Source organism: Aplysia californica, unplaced genomic scaffold (genome assembly GCF_000002075.1).
Source record: "Aplysia californica isolate F4 #8 unplaced genomic scaffold, AplCal3.0 scaffold00133, whole genome shotgun sequence".
In the NCBI taxonomy this organism is placed as follows: domain Eukaryota; kingdom Metazoa; phylum Mollusca; class Gastropoda; order Aplysiida; family Aplysiidae; genus Aplysia; species Aplysia californica.
Window position 1 is genome coordinate 313299 of NW_004797403.1, and position 17188 is coordinate 330486.

A 17188-nucleotide genomic window follows, 5' to 3' on the forward strand; every position below is an offset into this window, starting at 1 on the left:
GGAGAGAGAGAGAGAGAGAGAGAGAGAGAGAGAGAGAGAGAGAGAGAGAAGGATTTATACAGTCAGACCTCGTTGTACCACTCCTTTTGTTATACCACCAAAAACCGCCAAGTTTTACCAATGTACGAAGAGGATCGAGAACCTATATAAATATAGAATTTACCCCGCCACACCGCCATCTGCCAACTGTCGGAGTTCTATTACTATAGTCCTTAACTAAAGTACATGTACATTAATTTGCCCCGCCATACCGCCAGTGAGCTGACCGCCAGAGGTACACACTGCACACACCACCCAATGGTTGGCTATTTGATTACGTTGTATACTTTCTCTCCCACGTCACGAGATGGCACTTACATGACCAACATTGAGTCGACAGGGCCGTAAAACACCTTACTTTACTTTTTTACTTTTTTATCCTCTGTTGCCGTTAAGCGTCGAGGGGAGATGCAGGTTTTTATGTTGGCCAGCTCCGCAGCTCTTTCAGTTGTGATAATATTATGTTTTTTCATAGGTAAAACACCTACTAAAGCAAATCAATCAAAGCCACGAGAACGACATGGCGATAGAGAGGGAGATCTCGAAGACTCCCGGCTCTGAATACACGTGCATGTAGTATAGTAGTATGGCTCTTTTCGTCTATGCAGACGGTCAATTTAGCTTACGATGATCTCAAGGTTGTCTTCATGCAGCTTCTTTCATGGCTAATTCTTCCAATGTTTGAAACGCAGATTCTGTCGCAGTGCTTGCATGTCAGTGACGAGAAAAAAAAGGCTACATGTACCGGAAATGTAAATGTATATCACTAAGAAAAAGACACTTTTCAAACAAAAATATCTCACAGCAGAGTCATGTTCCTTGACGTTGGGCAGTCGGGGCTGTACAACAGAGGAACCCCGTTGAACCGCCAGCCCCGCTGTTTCACCAACTTCATGTTCGTTCTAAGGGAGGTGGTTTGACTAGGTTTGACTGTATATATTACATGTGTAATATGTAATATAATTGTTTTGAAAATTCTACATAGTTTTTCTGTGAATATTACATATATTACTATTCCTTTTCATCTCACTCTTTTCTCTGCACAGCATTATTTTGCCAATTACATGAACTAATTTCATTGCAAGTTTGGCTGATTTTGCTATGCATTTTTACGACAAAGCAGTCAAAAACTGTTACAATTAAAAAAAAAATACATTTCATGTCAGAACCTGAAATTACTTTGTTTGATGCTGAGAGGAAATTTTGAAATAAAATTTTTATGGTTTTGTTAATTTTTTCCTCAAGTTATTCACTTATACACAGAAATGGAACATAGGGCCTACTGGGTTTTTTAAAATACATACATTCATAGCCAGAGGTTTCAGAAAACATGGACAAAGAAGGCTGAAGAAGTAAAACCAATAAGCTGTGTAAGTGTAAAGTGTTCTAAAAGCTGCTGAAATTATGATGAAATGGGCGAGAGACAAAACGTATATATACCAGTATTCTTTTTTTTTGTCCCTTGCCCATTCCTATGAGGCTGAGGCCACCTGACTTGTAGAAAAAGGTGTGTATAACAGTGTCCAACTGTGTATTAAGCACTTAATTATTTTAACGTGTAACCTTTACAGACAAAAATTATAGGAATATAGATGTATGTCAAGGATCTGAGAGCAATAATGATTTTAGATATGATGGTGGTTGTGAGTGATGATGTGAGATGGTGTTCAATAATTATTGAGGAGATGCACGTTTACTCATTGTTAACTGATTAAAAAATTTTTTTTTAGCGTTACTCCTATCTTCCTCTGTTCCAATGAGTCACGAGGGACATGGGCACCCTCTATTTTGTTCCCTACTGGAAGCATCTTTAAGGTCAGTATGCTATGAAGTTCCGAAATGGTGAGCACAGTCTCTGCATGCTAAGTGTATTCAATTTTGTCAGGAGTGAACTTAATTAATCCCATCCGTACACCCTGGTGTCATTTTGTACCCCTGCAGTTGTATTCTTCACATTTTAGAATACTTTTAGTACGAAGATATCTTTGAAACTTTCAGTATCTCTCAAAAAATAATTGACTGACTGCTATGCAAAGCGTACGGATCAGACTAACGAGTAAATTTCCTCTTTGGAAAGTAGTGGCACAAAGTTCCCCACATTGTATGGATATGATAGTAAAACACGCGTACAGATAGGGTTAAGTGGTGGCACAGAGTTCCCCACATCGTATGGATATGATAGTAAAACATGACGTACAGATAGGGTTAAGTGGTGGCACAGAGTTCCCCACATCGTATGGATATGATAGTAAACCACGACGTACAGATAGGGTTAAGTGGTGGCACAGAGTTCCCCACATTGTATGGATATGATAGTAAAACATGACGTACAGATAGGGTTAAGTGGTGGCACAGAGTTCCCCACATCGTATGGATATGATAGTAAAACATGACGTACAGATAGGGTTAAGTGGTGGCACAGAGTTCCCCACATCGTATGGATATGATAGTAAACCACGACGTACAGATAGGGTTAAGTGGTGGCACAGAGTTCCCCACATTGTATGGATATGATAGTAAAACATGACGTACAGATAGGGTTAAGTGGTGGCACAGAGTTCCCCACATCGTATGGATATGATATTAAACCACGACGTACAGATAGGGTTAAGTGGTGGCACAGAGTTCCCCACATCGTATGGATATGATAGTAAAACATGACGTACAGATAGGGTTAAGTGGTGGCACAGAGTTCCCCACATCGTATGGATATGATAGTAAAACACGACGTACAGATAGGGTTAAGAAGCAAAAGCCAAACAAGTCAGATATTTGATAGAAAGGCACAACCTTTAATGTTAAATGCCATTGGACAGGGCCAACAAAAAAAGATGAAACTAAAAAAACAATCTAATACTCATGTCTTCAGGAAACAAAGCATTAACAGAGAAAAGTATTGTCACTACATGCAGAATCGCATTGAACCATAAAATAGAAAGGAAAAGTACACATATTATATCTTTGAGCCTCCTTTATCTATCTTGGCAACAAACAATATCAATATATAATTTGAATCTTTTTTCCACAAAGATATCACAAGTACACTACTCTAACCTCAACCCCCCCCCTCCCCCCCCCTGGATAATAATCTTTTCACAGAGACAGTACAATAATCATATATTTCTCAGTAAATTAAATTCTTTCGGCAAAACTACAATTTAAAAAAAAACCTCAGCAATTAAAGTCATTTAAAAAAGGGCTAACTTCTAAAATCTGTCAGTTGTCAGTCTTCTCGCAAGACTCACTTTGTATAATTGTCTATCACCAGTCATTTTACAAACTAACCATTTGTGTCACAACACAGTGGAATCCGGCGCTCGTCAATTTTTGTGCATGAGGAGTTATTGTATCACCTTAAAGCTTGTTCATTTATCTTGCTTTTAATGAAAAAATACACGTCTATCTTGAGCAGAAGTGAAAATATTTGTGATTGAAAGAGGTAAGTTCACTTGGTTTCAGAGGTAAAAATAGTGAGAAAATGGGCGCCAAAGTTTTTAGTAACTTCAATAGCTAAAGAGTTCTTGAAAACTGAAAAAATTACATATTTTGAACTTTTCATCAACGTTGAAACTGGTGGGGAAATGCCTGTTTCTCCAATTTTGCAATTTTGACGAGCCCCTGATTTCACCACGATGCCTCACATTTACTTCACTCAAAAAAACTATGCTGCAAAGTTACAAAAGAGTATTTACGTACAATGTCAAATGATCTTTTGTTGAGGTTTTTCTACAACCTTTCCTGTGATTTTTCTGAAAAACTACCACTCCAACTAATCCGCAACGAGCAAGTTTTGTGATCAACGAGGCCCATTGCCATATATGTCAAGACTTTCTATCTCGGTACGTATCCAGGTGGGGGAACCCAGGTATAGGGACATTTGGGCGTCTGGCAACACATTCCTGGCGCTGGGTCCTGCAGGGTGCACTCGGGCGGGAGGTTCCATGGGGGGCAGCTGGGGGAGAGGAGGGAAATAGAGATCAAATAGAGATCAAAGAAAGGTAAATCGAGATCAAAAGAGGAAAAATTGAGATCAAAAGAGGAAAAATCGAGATCAATGGAAGGAAAATAGAGATCTAATAGAGATCAAAGGAAGGAAAATCGAGATCAAAAGACGAAAAATAGAGATCAACAGGAGGAAAACAGAGATCAAGAGAGGAAAAATCGAGATCAGTGGGAGGAAATTACAGACCTACAAAGGAAAACAGATCAACAGGAGGAAAACTAGCCAGCAAGAGGTAAACAGGAAAACAGGGATCAGCTACAGGTGAGTATAGCAAACAATATAAAAAAATTCGTACTTAATTGTCACTATCACAAGACGGAAAGATCTTTGAAGCACTCACATGTTCTTGCACTTGAAATCTCCAGTGGTTGCATTCAAGCAGACGCAGTCGAAGTCACAGCCGTCCGACCACTGCGCTCCTTCACTGTAGGAGGAACCCTTGTAGTAACATTTATTCTCTGGAATAAGACAATTAAGAAAAACAAGGATTACGATGATAATCTTTTGAATAGGACAAGGCATACAAGGATTATCTTTTGAATAAGACAAGGCATTCAAGGATTATCTTTCGAATAAGATAAAGAATACAAAGATTATCTCTTGAATAAGACAGGAAATACAATGATTATCTCTTGAATAAGACAATAATTATAATAATTCAAAAAAAATAAAATAATTGACATTCATATAGTGCTTATTCCTGATTAAAGTACACAGGCTCTGAGCGCTTTACAATACAGTACAACGTACAACAGTATAATAAAATGTTGTGTTCTGACTAAAAGAAAATCACTCCAAATATTCATCTTATAACTTTAAAAACAGAAACGACTCATCTGACATTTAAATGAATAAAGGCATACAATTACTATTCTCTAGAATAAGACAAAACACACAATGATCATTCTCTGGAATAAGACAAGGCATATAATTACCATTCTCTGGAACAAGGCGACACATTATAATGACTAATCTCCCAAAATCCTAAGCCACAGGACCTAAAACCACAACCTTTTCCTTCTTATCCTAACCCAAAAAAATCCTTTCATCACCAGAAATAGTGGGCAAATCTAAAGCATGGCATCAGGTGAAAGGAGGCAAGTTGGGAGGATTAACCCTATCTGTATGCCTGAGGGTCATTTTGTACCCCCAGGGTTGTATTCTTCACATTTTAGAATACTTCTAGAGCAAAGATCTCTTTGAAACTTTCGGTATTTTTCAAAAAATCATTTTGACAGACTGCTATGCAAAGTGTACAGATCGGACAGACGAGTAACTTTCCCCTTTGGAAAGTGGTGGCACAGAGTTCCCCACGTCGTATGGACATGATAGTAAAACATGATGTACGGATAGGGTTAAACAAAATGGACAATACTCTGTATTCATGGATTGTTGTTCCTCACATATATCCGGACAAAAACCTTAATTTCCTGCTCAGGTTCAAGACTGAAACATGCGTAAAGTCTATTGCTTTTGTTCGCTTCCGTTCTGAAGAAGTTCCTTTGTGTATTCAATGATATGGTCTTCAAAATGATTCATTGTGTGTTTGAAAATTCTTATAGCCCCAAAAAATGAATCCAATTCTCTCGTTTGTATAAGTCATAGAAATGAATTGCTTGTCAGAAGTAAATGACCAACAGTTGAAAGGTCTCAAAAGATAAAAAATAAATTACACTTTTATTAGTCCCAGAAGGGCACTTTGGTTCACAATGGCAAACATACATACATAAATATATAATTATAAATACGTACTTACATGAATACATGCATAAATACATACATAAATACACACTATTACACAAATACAGAACAGTTTACAAACAATGCCACTGTCATTCGCCACTGTGCAGCGCCCTGTAGTTTGAGCTAGGGTTGTCGTGTCTTGATCAAGGACACATCCCAGTGACCACCCATCTGATCCCCGTGTCACCGACACTTGCTTGACATTGCTTGAGTCTAAACTCACTACTTACTTAGCCACTGGAGCCCCGTGCCACTGACACTAGCTTGATATTACTTGAGTCGAAACTCGCTACTTACTTAGCCATTGGAGCCCAATCGGATCCCTGTGTCACCGACACTTGCTTGACATTACTTGAGTCTAAACTCATTACTCACTTAGCCACTGGAGCCCTGTGTCACCAACACTTGCTTGACATTACTTGAGTCTAAACTCACTACTTACTTAATAGCCCCTGGAGCACCCTAATTTCCACTTACGAAGCACAAGTCCACCACAGACTGGCTCGAGACAGCATCCACCAGACACATTCTTCAGCTGACATTGTGGAGACAGGTTCTGGTAGGTGGGGCACCTGGGGGAACAAACACAAAAATGTGTCACGAAGCGGAGGGATTTGCCACTCGTCAATTTTTGGGCATGTGCAGTTATTCTGTCCCCATGGTTTTATGCACCCAGCATAATTTAGCAAAATTTGATCTTCCACCATTTCTCCTCTGAGCAACAAAAATTTTCAGCAACTAATACACTAGCTTTTTCTCCCAGTTCAATGCTAAGTGAATCAGTCCTCCCTTCTCTATGGAGTCACAAAATTCTCCTCACTGCAACAATCCACTTTGTTAAAATAGGAACAGTAAGATCATAACATTAGTATGATCATAACATATTATATTTCAGTCTTAAATTTTTTTTTCAAAACCTAGTAGCATACAAGTGGGAGTACAACATACAAAGCCCTGACACTTTTTCCATGAATCAGACAAGCTGTGTCCAAAACAAAGTACTTCTGAGCCTCCAATAACTGAAGACAAACTGGCGAGTCATGCACCTGTCAATACTGACATTAAAATGGGCAAAAATGATGTCATGAAGGCCCTTGCCACCACACTTGAAGATGAGTAGATTGAGCATGACTATGCGCCTATCTTACGACTTGAAGAACTGGGTGTCTTCAGAGGAAGTGGCAGAACCAGCATGGTACAGGGGATGGAAAGACGGGTTATTAACCAAATGAACACCGGAGCGAGCTGCAGATGGACTTTGAGGTGGATATTGGAGCGGGAAGCGGACCACGTATGGCAATGTCCGGAGTGCTAGGATGTTATTTGTTTCCCGGATCAAGTAATCAAGTATCAATAACTCATTTCGGTGCCTGTAGTAATAACAAACTTTCTATGCCAACTACAATAATCTGTCCCTGCGGTTTTATGCACCCGCATAATTTAGCAAAATTTGATCATTATTTGCATAATTTTTAAATTATTTTCCTTAGCCTTTCTTTGTTAAAATAAACAGAATCGCATAATTCCACATTTTTGGGCTCAGTTTGCATAACTTCAGAATTTTTCTTGCATAAAACGACGGGGACAAAAAAAGGTACTTTTGTGTCTATAATAACACACTCATGGCACTTTTATTTTTAGAACGCGACAAGACACAACTATTACCAATCTCTAGAATAGGATGACTGTGCTCTAGAATTTAGTCCCAATAACAACATACTTCTATGCGAACAATAATTACACACTTCTATTCCTATAATGACCTGACCATAACTTCAGTCCCTATAATGACAGACTTCTGTGTCTACAATTACATATTTCTGTGTCTATAACAACACACTTCTACAACTTGGCTACCGAACTTGTAATCGTGAGGTTGTGGGTTCGGAGGTTCGAGCCGCGGGCCCGACATTGTGTTCTTGGGAAAGGCAGTTTACAAAAATTTTCCTCACTTCACCCAGGTGGGAATGGGTACCCAGCCATAGACAGTGTCTATGTAAGTATGTCAGTGTTTTAGCGCCTATAAATGGCTGCTTGCACTGTATGCTTTCCAGGAAGTTGAGGTTGTTTCAGAATGCTTTTGGGTCTGCTGGGGTAATAGTATAGATTGTGAAGCGCATAGAGCTTGCTGTTGAGCCCTATACAAATGCTATCTATTATTATTATCTATTTTTATAATGACCTGCCGTTAGCTTCAATCAGAAATCAATGTTCAGAAAAGATGGAAGACTTGGAATAACATCAAGAGGCTAGCCCAAGATAGAGAAAGGTGGAAAGTGTTTGTTCGTGGCCTATACCCTGGTGCAGGCTGAGAAAGGCAATGATGATGATTAACTTAAATCCCAATAATAACATACTTCCAAGTCCATAATACCAAATAATACCTCCAACCACACTCTATCAAATCGACACTTTGGCAGTGCCTTTGATCACATTCAGATACACAATGTGGAAAGAAGCATTGGAGAACATTGTAACAACAGGCAAGTTTGATGGAAAGAGATGCAGAGGCAGACAGAGGAAAAAGATACCGGACAAGATGACAACATGGCTGGGAGCAGCAAGAACAACAGACACCATTGCTTCAACGCAAGACAGAGTGAAGTGGAGGTCCATGATCGCCCATGTCAGTCGGCAGGGCACCGGATGATGATGATGCTGATGATGATGCTGATGATGATGATAATTTTTTTGTTTCCTTAATGGGCCTGGCAGACTCCACGAAGAAATCTTCGAGCGAGAGAGAGGCTTTTTTTCGGCTCCATTGTCAATATGCTAAGCGGCAGCCCCACTCGTCCAAATAACTCCATTCGAATTGCCATTGTTCCTGGACATTCAAACATATCTTTGCCATCCTCCTGATGATGATGATGATGATGATGACAATGATGATGATGATGATGATGATGATGATGATGATGATGATGATGATGATGACCTACTTTTCAGCACAGATATATCTTCCCGTGGATGCGTTGACACAGCTGCAGTCCAGGTCACAACCATCTGACCACTTAGCTCCTTGACCATAGCTCTGGCCCTTGTACGTGCAGGCTGTCACTGAGGAGACAGAATCAGCACAGTTATATGTCATCAACAGAGTCTAGACAAAACTATTTTACACAAATGAGTATGGTGGGTGGTTGGAGGGTGCTGTGCAAAGTAAAAAGTAAAGTTGTTCCCGCATCCGATCCGGACATTGGGGATTGCCTTGTTTGTGAGACAACTTCCTGGGTCTTCGGCATATTGTGGTAGGGTGGCCAGTTCCTTTCCACGCCGCCTTTACTTTCCCTCCTCAAAGTCAGGTACCCATTACTGCTGGATGGGCAGGAGGGGGCAAAAAATATTTGTGTCTGAACCGAGACTCGAGCCTGGACTTTCCGCTTCGGAGAGAGCGCACTAACCGCTCCACCACTGCACCTTCTTCATGGTAGGCACTTCTTTTTTCTCCCTCTATTGTTTCTGTCTATTGGTCTTGTTTTTTTTTCAAGCACCTAATGACCACTATCCATGTCAAACTGCTTCTCCTAGCTAAAATCTCAAATAAGTGTCTCTCTCTCTCTCTTGCCCTTTTTAACTCCCAGTGGAGCATAGGCCATCAACAACATTTCTCCAGCTGTCCTGTGCATCCTTTTCTAGCTGTTTCCATTTCCGCTTGTACCGCTCGCCTGCATGTCACCTTTGATCTTCCTTTCTTGCGTTTTCCTTACGGATTCCACGTCAAAGCCTGCCTGATGATGCTTGTCTCCTCAGGGTGTGCCCAATCCATTTCCATTTCTTCACCTGTATGTCTTCCTTTACTGGCCTTTTGCTTGTTCTTTCCCACAGTTGAGCATTTGTGACTCGATAGTACCACTTGATCCCCACTATCTTTCTCAGACATCCATTTATGAAGCTCTGCAGTTTCCTTGCCAAATAAGTGTGTTACTCATGTAAAGCATAAAGAACTTGCTGTTGGGAGAGGATATAATTATGTACAATACAAGCTTTATCCATTATCATTGAGCATTATAAATATGAATACAAAATACATATTGTGGGCGTAATCAAGAAGATTTGTGTGGTCAACTTTGATTGCATTTAAATCTGGTCTAAAAACACATTATTAACCAAATCCCATAGTAGTAACTAGTCTGATTTTAACTTCAGAAACAAGAGTCATTATTAGGCACAGTGACTCTCTTTTAGTGTATGGGTTCTATGTCAGATTACGGGCGTATAATATAATAGATGATAATAGATAGCATTTGTACACAACCCGCCCCCCCCCCCTCAACAGCAAGCTCTATGCGCTTAACAATCTATACTATTACCCCAGCAGACCTGAGAGCATTCTGAAACAACCTCAACTTCCTGGGAAGCATACAGTGCAAGCAACCATTTATAGGCGCTAAAACACTAACATACTGACCAGTTCTTCTGCTGTTTATGGCCGGGTACCAATTCCCACCTGGGTGAAGTGAGGAAAATTTATGTGAAGTGCCTTTACCAAGGACACAACGTCGGGCCCGCAGCTCAAACCCCTGAACCCGCCATGAGTATTAGAAAGAATTGCTGTACGTTGAATGGACCGGTAGGCATGAAACATTGTTTAAAAAATTAAATCAGATATTATTGTGAAGCGCCTATGGCCACCAGGAAGTATAGAGGTGCAGGAAGAATGATCTTTATTATTATTAGTCATGGTTTCTTTCTGCTGAAGTGGGCCCCCCCCCCCCCTGGGGCAGTGCCACTGACTGAAGTGTCTTTAGGCCTTTCCCAAAGAGGAAACATTAATTTTCTTGTTCATGCACAGTAGAATTGTAAATGGGATAATTCCCTTTCCCAAAGAGGAGACATTAATTTTCTTGTTCATGCACAGTAGAATTGTAAATGGGCTAATTCACCAATGTCACGCTCATAATTGTGCCTAATCTACAACAGGGAACTGCTGCTTTTTCTTTCCTAATCCTTACTATAGTCCTTTTTTCCTCTACTTCTTTTGTATGTTTGTCACTCTCTTGTGACCCGCTATTTCTGGGGTGCCTTGAAAGTCGAAACAGTCTTTGTGCTGTTGAAGCTAGTGAGGTGAGCAAAGTAAGCCTGATTCCCAGTAAAGACTTCTCTGTTGACATCCACCCCTTGGCGCTCATATGACCTTATGCAGTTGCGAGTGCCGTAAAACCTCTACTAAATAAAAAGAAGTGAGGCACTATTAGTGATGGCTGCATTTAAGAAGGAGACTTTTCAGAGACGGCAACATATGAACAGCCCTTGATTATTTTATGTGAATGACTAAATAAAATCATCTAAGTTTTAGCAATGATCGTACATAACAAGAACGTTCATTCCTCTCTTTGAGCCAATTAAAAAAGTGTCTTCAAAATTCGGTGGCGCCCTCTTTGCAATGCGCACCCTTTGTGACCAGAGTTACCCTACTTGTGTGAAAAAAATCAAAGTGAAACTAACAAGTTTTGGAATAAATAAGAATTCAAATTTTGGAAGAACGTTTTTTAAAAATGGTTACGCTGACAAAAAACTTCTTCCGGAGCGACTGTTTTCTTCGTTTAATTTGACTTAAGAATGAGAGGTGAGAGGTCATTAAAATAGAAAAACCTAATACTCCGCGCAGAACGAACCCGAACAGCTGATGAACAGCGGTCAATCTGCACTCGCAAGGGGGGTACTATTCCTATTCTTCTTCTGGAGAAACGAAAGAGAGTTTCAAAACAAAGACTGCAGCGCCATCTGAAGCAATGAGTGGACTTCCGTGGACACTTTTTTGGCTGAGTGAACTATCTTGTTATGTACTATCTTTGGTTTTTAGTAAGAGTTTTGCTGCACTTGAGGCACAGTTTTGGCAGTTTTCGAGTGTGTTTGTATTGCAATTGCAGCTCCTAAACTTAATCTACAATACACATCTGTATAATATAATGAAAGGCTTTTAAGTGCACACCGCAGAAATGACAAACTCAAGAAGAACATCCAACTTACAAATTGTTTTCTGGGAGGTTGGGGGAAGAACGCCGCCATTGCCTGTGAAATAAAGGAATGTCAACATGAAGAATAAACAAGAGGGAAGAAAAAAACTGTACCATATTTGTTTTAATTGGACAAAGTCTAAAGAGTCACAGCTCCAACAATACGCTGTTCTTCCTCCTCCCGACCAACTTGACAAAACAGGATACAATACGAATATCATAAATTTCCTTGAGAGGGTAAATGAAAATTTTTTTTCAGTCTTTTGTTTTGAAATGTTATACATTATGCATAGCACATAATGAAGTTTTAACCTTTTCATAAAAAATGTAGATCTTATGGTAGTAAGAGTATAAACTTTTTTTTTTATAGCAACAAGACAAAATGAGTTACATGTCGCATTTTGACAATATAACACCGTAGAGATCAAGTTAAAAATATGTTCAAACCATACAAGTAAGTGAAAACAGAATAAGTGTTGCTGCTTTGGTACCAAAGAGTCACTTGAAGTTAGGGATTTCTGAGGGCATCAAGTGACTCATTTTGTCATATTGCTGCACAAAAGTAAAAATATTGGCACCTCTGCAACACAAGCCAGTCTTTCATTTGGCCAAATGGTAATCTTAGCTTCACATTCAATTTTTAAACTTTCAAAAAATGAATACTATGCTTCCTTCTTTACTAACAATTTTCCAAAGACTATCAAAACGTCAAAGAATGTATACTACATGCTTTCTTCTTTACCAACAATTTTCACATTTTCCAAAGACTATCAAAGTGTCAAAGAATGTATACCACATGCTTTCTTCTTTACTCACAATTTCCACCTTTCCCAAAGATTGCAAGGACATCAGCCTCCCCAAGTTTGTCTGTGGAAGAGCAGCAGGGAAATAATCATATTTTACTCATCAAGTAGAAAGTTCATTGGTTCTAGGGGAGGACTTTCATAACGAGCGACCACTATGAGAGACAGAGTAGAATAGAGGGCTAGGGGTAGCGGTAGGGTTAGGTTTCTTCTTTATTGGGTTTGTTGAGGTGGTCGCTCGTTACGAAATCCTTCCGATTCTAGTTCTAAAAATGGACTTTTCTACATTTTGAGAGACACTCTAATCTGAATATCTTCTTTGTTGATTATGAATCGGGGTTCATTTCAGTAAGCTGCAGAATTAGGCTCATCAATATTTAGGAAGCAAAATAAACCTCCGACTGCTATAGAAGTTTGAATAATTGACAAAAACTCTGACTGCCAAAGACGGTTTAAAATATAAACAAAATGCTACCAGAAATGTCACCTTTGGCCAGATCAGCGACAGATGGGCCCAGGGAGAAGAAGAAGCGTGGAGCTGGACCTTTGCTACTCTCGAAGCTGCAGGAGTTGGTGGTGGACACAAAGAGCCAGCCCTGGCCGTCACAACCAGCGGTCGGAGACACGGAGAACTCCCGTCCGGTCAAAGGACTCCTGGAGACACACAAGTGTGGAAACATGTAGGCCCCCTACAAGAGACAATGTACAAGAGACAATGTACAGAGACAAGCAAGTGTGGAAACATGTACAAGAGACAATGTACAGAGACAAACAAGGGTGGAAACATGTACATAGACAATGTACAGAGACAAACAAGAGTGGAAACATGTACAAGAGACAATGTACAGAGACAAACAAGTGTGGAAACATGTACAAGAGACAATGTACAGAGACAAACAAGGGTGGAAACATGTGCATAGACAATGTACAGAGACAAACAAGAGTGGAAACATGTACAAGAGACAATGTACAGAGACAAGCAAATGTGGAAACATGTACAAGAGACAATCTACAAGAGACAAAGAAATGTTGAAACATCGTGTACAAGATACACACAAGTGTGGAAACATGTAGCCTACAAGAGACAATGTACAGAGACAAACAAGAGTGGAAACATGTACAAGAGACAATGTGCAGAGACAAGCAAGAGTGGAAAAATGTACAAGAGACAATGTACAAGAGACAAACAAGAGTGGAAACATGTACAAGAGACAATGTACAGAGACAAACAAGTGTGGAAACATGTACAAGAGACAACGTACAGAGACAAGCAAGTGGGGAAACATGTACAAGAGACAAACAAGTGTGGAAACATGTACAAGAGACAATGTACAGAGACACACAAGTGTGGAAACATGTACAAGAGACAATGTACAGAGAGAAACAAGTGTTGAAACATCGGGTACAAACAATTGGTCCATACCATTTAGGTTTTAGTAGGTGTTTTACTGCACTTGCAACACAATAAGGTCATCATATAAGTGCCGAAGATTAGAGGTGTCACAAGAGAGTAACAAACATAAAAAAAGAAGGATTTTAGTAGGTGTTTTACAGCACTTGCAACACAATAAGGTCATATAAGTGCTGAAGATTAGAGGTGTCACAAGAGAGTAACAAACATAAAAAAGAAGGATTTTAGTCGGTGTTTTACCGCACTTGCAACACAATAAGGTCATATAAGTGCCAAAGATTAGAGGTGTCACAAGAGAGTGGTGGACCAGAGTTCCCCACGTCGTATGGATACGATAGTAAAACACGAAGTACGGATAGGGTTAAAGTATGCTTCAATGTTGACTGTACTCCAGATCGATAAGATTCACTAATGATGGATATTATAAACTCTATAATACTAACAAGATGTGTGATGAACTGTAGTGTTGGAAAGGGTCACAAGACTACAATGAATAATTAAATCTGAAAATACTAAAAAATGAATGTTTACAAAAATTATCACCACTAATGATTAAGATTTGATTAAAACAAAAATGAATTAAAGAGACTACCAGAGTTGCCATGCTTTTTTACCCCCTTTTCAAACTCAGATAAACCACAATATTTCATATAATATTTAAATATAATAATACAATATTTAAAACAATTCCATCCACCATTTCCTTATGTTTCCATTTTCTTTGATTCACTACTAAAAAATAACTCCATTCAAATAGGGAAGAGCCGTTCACTTGACTATGAAACACTAAAGTATGAATAACTTCTTTTACAAGGAAAAATAAGCCAAAAGTGTTAAAAAAAATTTTTTAGTAAGTGTTCTACGGCACTTGCAACACAATAAGGTCATATATAAGTGCCGAAGATTAGAGGTGTTACAAGAGAGTAACAAAAGCAAAAAAAAGGAGGGGAGATAAAGACGATAGATCATAGATGTTTGATAAGAAAGAAGAAGCAAACCACACCAGAGCACCCACCAACCACCCACCCAAAAAGTGTAAAGGAAACATGAAACAATAACAGAAATGTACATAAAGCTTTATACTTAGCAATAGTGAAGGTTCCTGGTGGCGCCGTTTTGATGTCGTTCCACGTACTGGACACGATACGGTTGGGTTGGAACCATGAGTTCTTGTCCACCCCGCGTGTGTCAAACACAATGTTGCCCACCTCTAGTCCATCTTTGAATACAGAGACCTTGACCTGGTAGAAAACAAGCACAGATCTTGAAAAAAACTAAAAAAGTAAATGACAATGAAGTTACGTACTTTACTTATGGAAGTAAATGACAATGAAGTTACGTACTTTACTTATGGAAGTAAATGACAATGAAGTTACGTACTTTACTTATGGAAGTAAATGACAATGAAGTAACATACTTTACTTATGAAAGTAAATGACAATGAAGTTACGTACTTTACTTATGGAATTGAAGTTTTGTAAGACATCAAGGTTAATCTAGCCTAGCTTGAGTAAAGAGAAGCAAATCGACACGATTTTTTTTTTTAAAAGAGAGTGAATCTTCTCGTAGTGCAGTATCTGTGATGAAAATTCAACTATTTCCAGTTGTTTTCCACTCAATCCTGTCCCCGTCGTTTTATGCAAGAAAAATTCTGAAATTATGCAAACTGAGCCCAAAAATGTGAAATTATGCGATTCTGTTAATTTTAACAAAGAATGATAAAGAAGAAAAAAATGAAATTGTGCAAAAAATGATCAAATATTGCTAAATTATGCGATATGCATAAAACCACAGGGACAGTCAATCATAGACCAGTTTGGACACAATACCTGCTCAAACTGACACTGGTCCCAGGCATTTGCAACGTCTGGTTTGTAGTAACCCTTGAAGTCGTCCGTCAGCGTTCTTGCTGCTGGGTTGGAAGGGTTCATCGTGTTGTTGGAGCTCCACAGCTGGGCGAGGTCCCCGGGTACCCCGGACACTCCCTTCAACAACATGGTCCAGCCCGGGAAAGAGGTCATTGGGGTCACCTTCACAGCACTGTTTGGTGTGCTTGCTGTTGAGAGAACAGAAATTCAAACAAGTGTGTTTGCAGTTAAGAGTACAGAAATTCAAACAAGTTTAGCTGCAGGATTAACCCTATCCATACATCGTGTTTTACTATCGTATCCATACAACGTGGGGAACTCTGTGCCATCACTTAACCCTATCCGTACGTCGTGTTTTACTATCGTATCCATACGACGTGGGGAACTCTGTGACACCACTTATCCCTATCCGTACATCGTGTTTTACTATGCCACCACTTTCCAAAGAGGAAATTTACTTGTTAATCTGATCCGTACGCATTGCGTAGCAGTCTGTCAAAATGATCTTTTGAGAAATACTGAAAGTTTCAAAGAGATCTTCGCCATAGACGTAGTAACAGAAGTATTCTAAAATGTGAAGAATACAACCCCAGGGGTACAAAATAACCCCAGGGCGTACGGATAGGGTTAAAGTAATGCACATGAAGCAAATGATGGGCTTTGTGACAAAACATGTTGTAGGCCTACTCAAGACAAGAAAGAAGGCGAAACAGATCTCATTATTTAGTTCCCAGTCTGTACACCGTTGAAGAAAAGATGACTCAAAGCTGTATAAAATTATTGGTCACAGCATGTTTTGTGGCAAGACATTTTAAAGCAGTCATCATTCAGTGCCAGATCTGCGACAGACATCGACGATCATGGTTCTCCATTCATTCCTTTGCTCGGATGAGATCATGTTCACATTATGCTGTTTATGATAGTGCAAAATACATCAAAACTTACGTCATAGTTTGTTGAATATGTATGACTTAATTTTTAAAAAAGAAACAACTATTACTATAATTTACAAAGAGAAGGCAACATTTCTCTCAAACTAGAAGTCATATGAATGGATCTTCCCAAGAAAAAGATTCCGCCTAAATATCATTGAAAAGGATTTCACAGCTTGAGTACCATTCTCAACAACTTATACAGCATTTCAATAAGACATGCAAAACTGTATATTATAACATTCCTCTGATACAATCAATTCAAAACAATGCCTGGGGAAAGCGTCAAAGACAAAAAGATGAGATAAAATAAATTTAATGAGAAATTCTTTGTTGACCCTGCATGGTATTAATCTGACAGTGAGCTTTCATCCGCTTCCGCAACACAAAACACACAAACATAGTATATTATCTACACAATACATCATT

The 17188-nt window shown here is 39.2% G+C and overlaps 1 protein-coding gene across 1 annotated transcript; it reads right to left on the reverse strand.

The window, feature by feature from the left end:
- Positions 1–2808: 2808 nt before the first annotated feature.
- Positions 2809–17161, reverse strand: LOC118477541. Its single transcript, XM_035969265.1, has 10 exons — positions 17119–17161; positions 15789–16015; positions 15043–15200; positions 13036–13202; positions 12562–12612; positions 11759–11800; positions 8728–8845; positions 6263–6357; positions 4383–4500; positions 2809–3991 (listed from the first exon to the last, which is right to left on the reverse strand). The coding sequence occupies exons 1-10, from the start codon at positions 17159–17161 to the stop codon at positions 3871–3873; spliced, it is 1140 nt and encodes a 379-aa protein (XP_035825158.1). The 3' UTR covers positions 2809–3870.
- Between the last annotated feature and the right edge of the window lie 27 nt (positions 17162–17188).

What these genes read in the sequence shown, in the direction of transcription:
- LOC118477541 (XM_035969265.1), bottom strand. Translation starts at nt 17,161, where the DNA reads ATGTTTGTGTGTTTTGTGTTGCGGAAGCGGATGAAAGCTCACT. An exon ending in ACCAGTGTCAGTTTGAGCAG is followed by an intron (nt 15,201 to 15,788) that starts GTATTGTGTCCA and finishes GTTTTCTACCAG; the next exon opens with GTCAAGGTCTCTGTATTCAA. An exon ending in CTGTGGTGGACTTGTGCTTC is followed by an intron (nt 4,501 to 6,262) that starts GTAAGTGGAAAT and finishes GTCTTATTCCAG; the next exon opens with AGAATAAATGTTACTACAAG.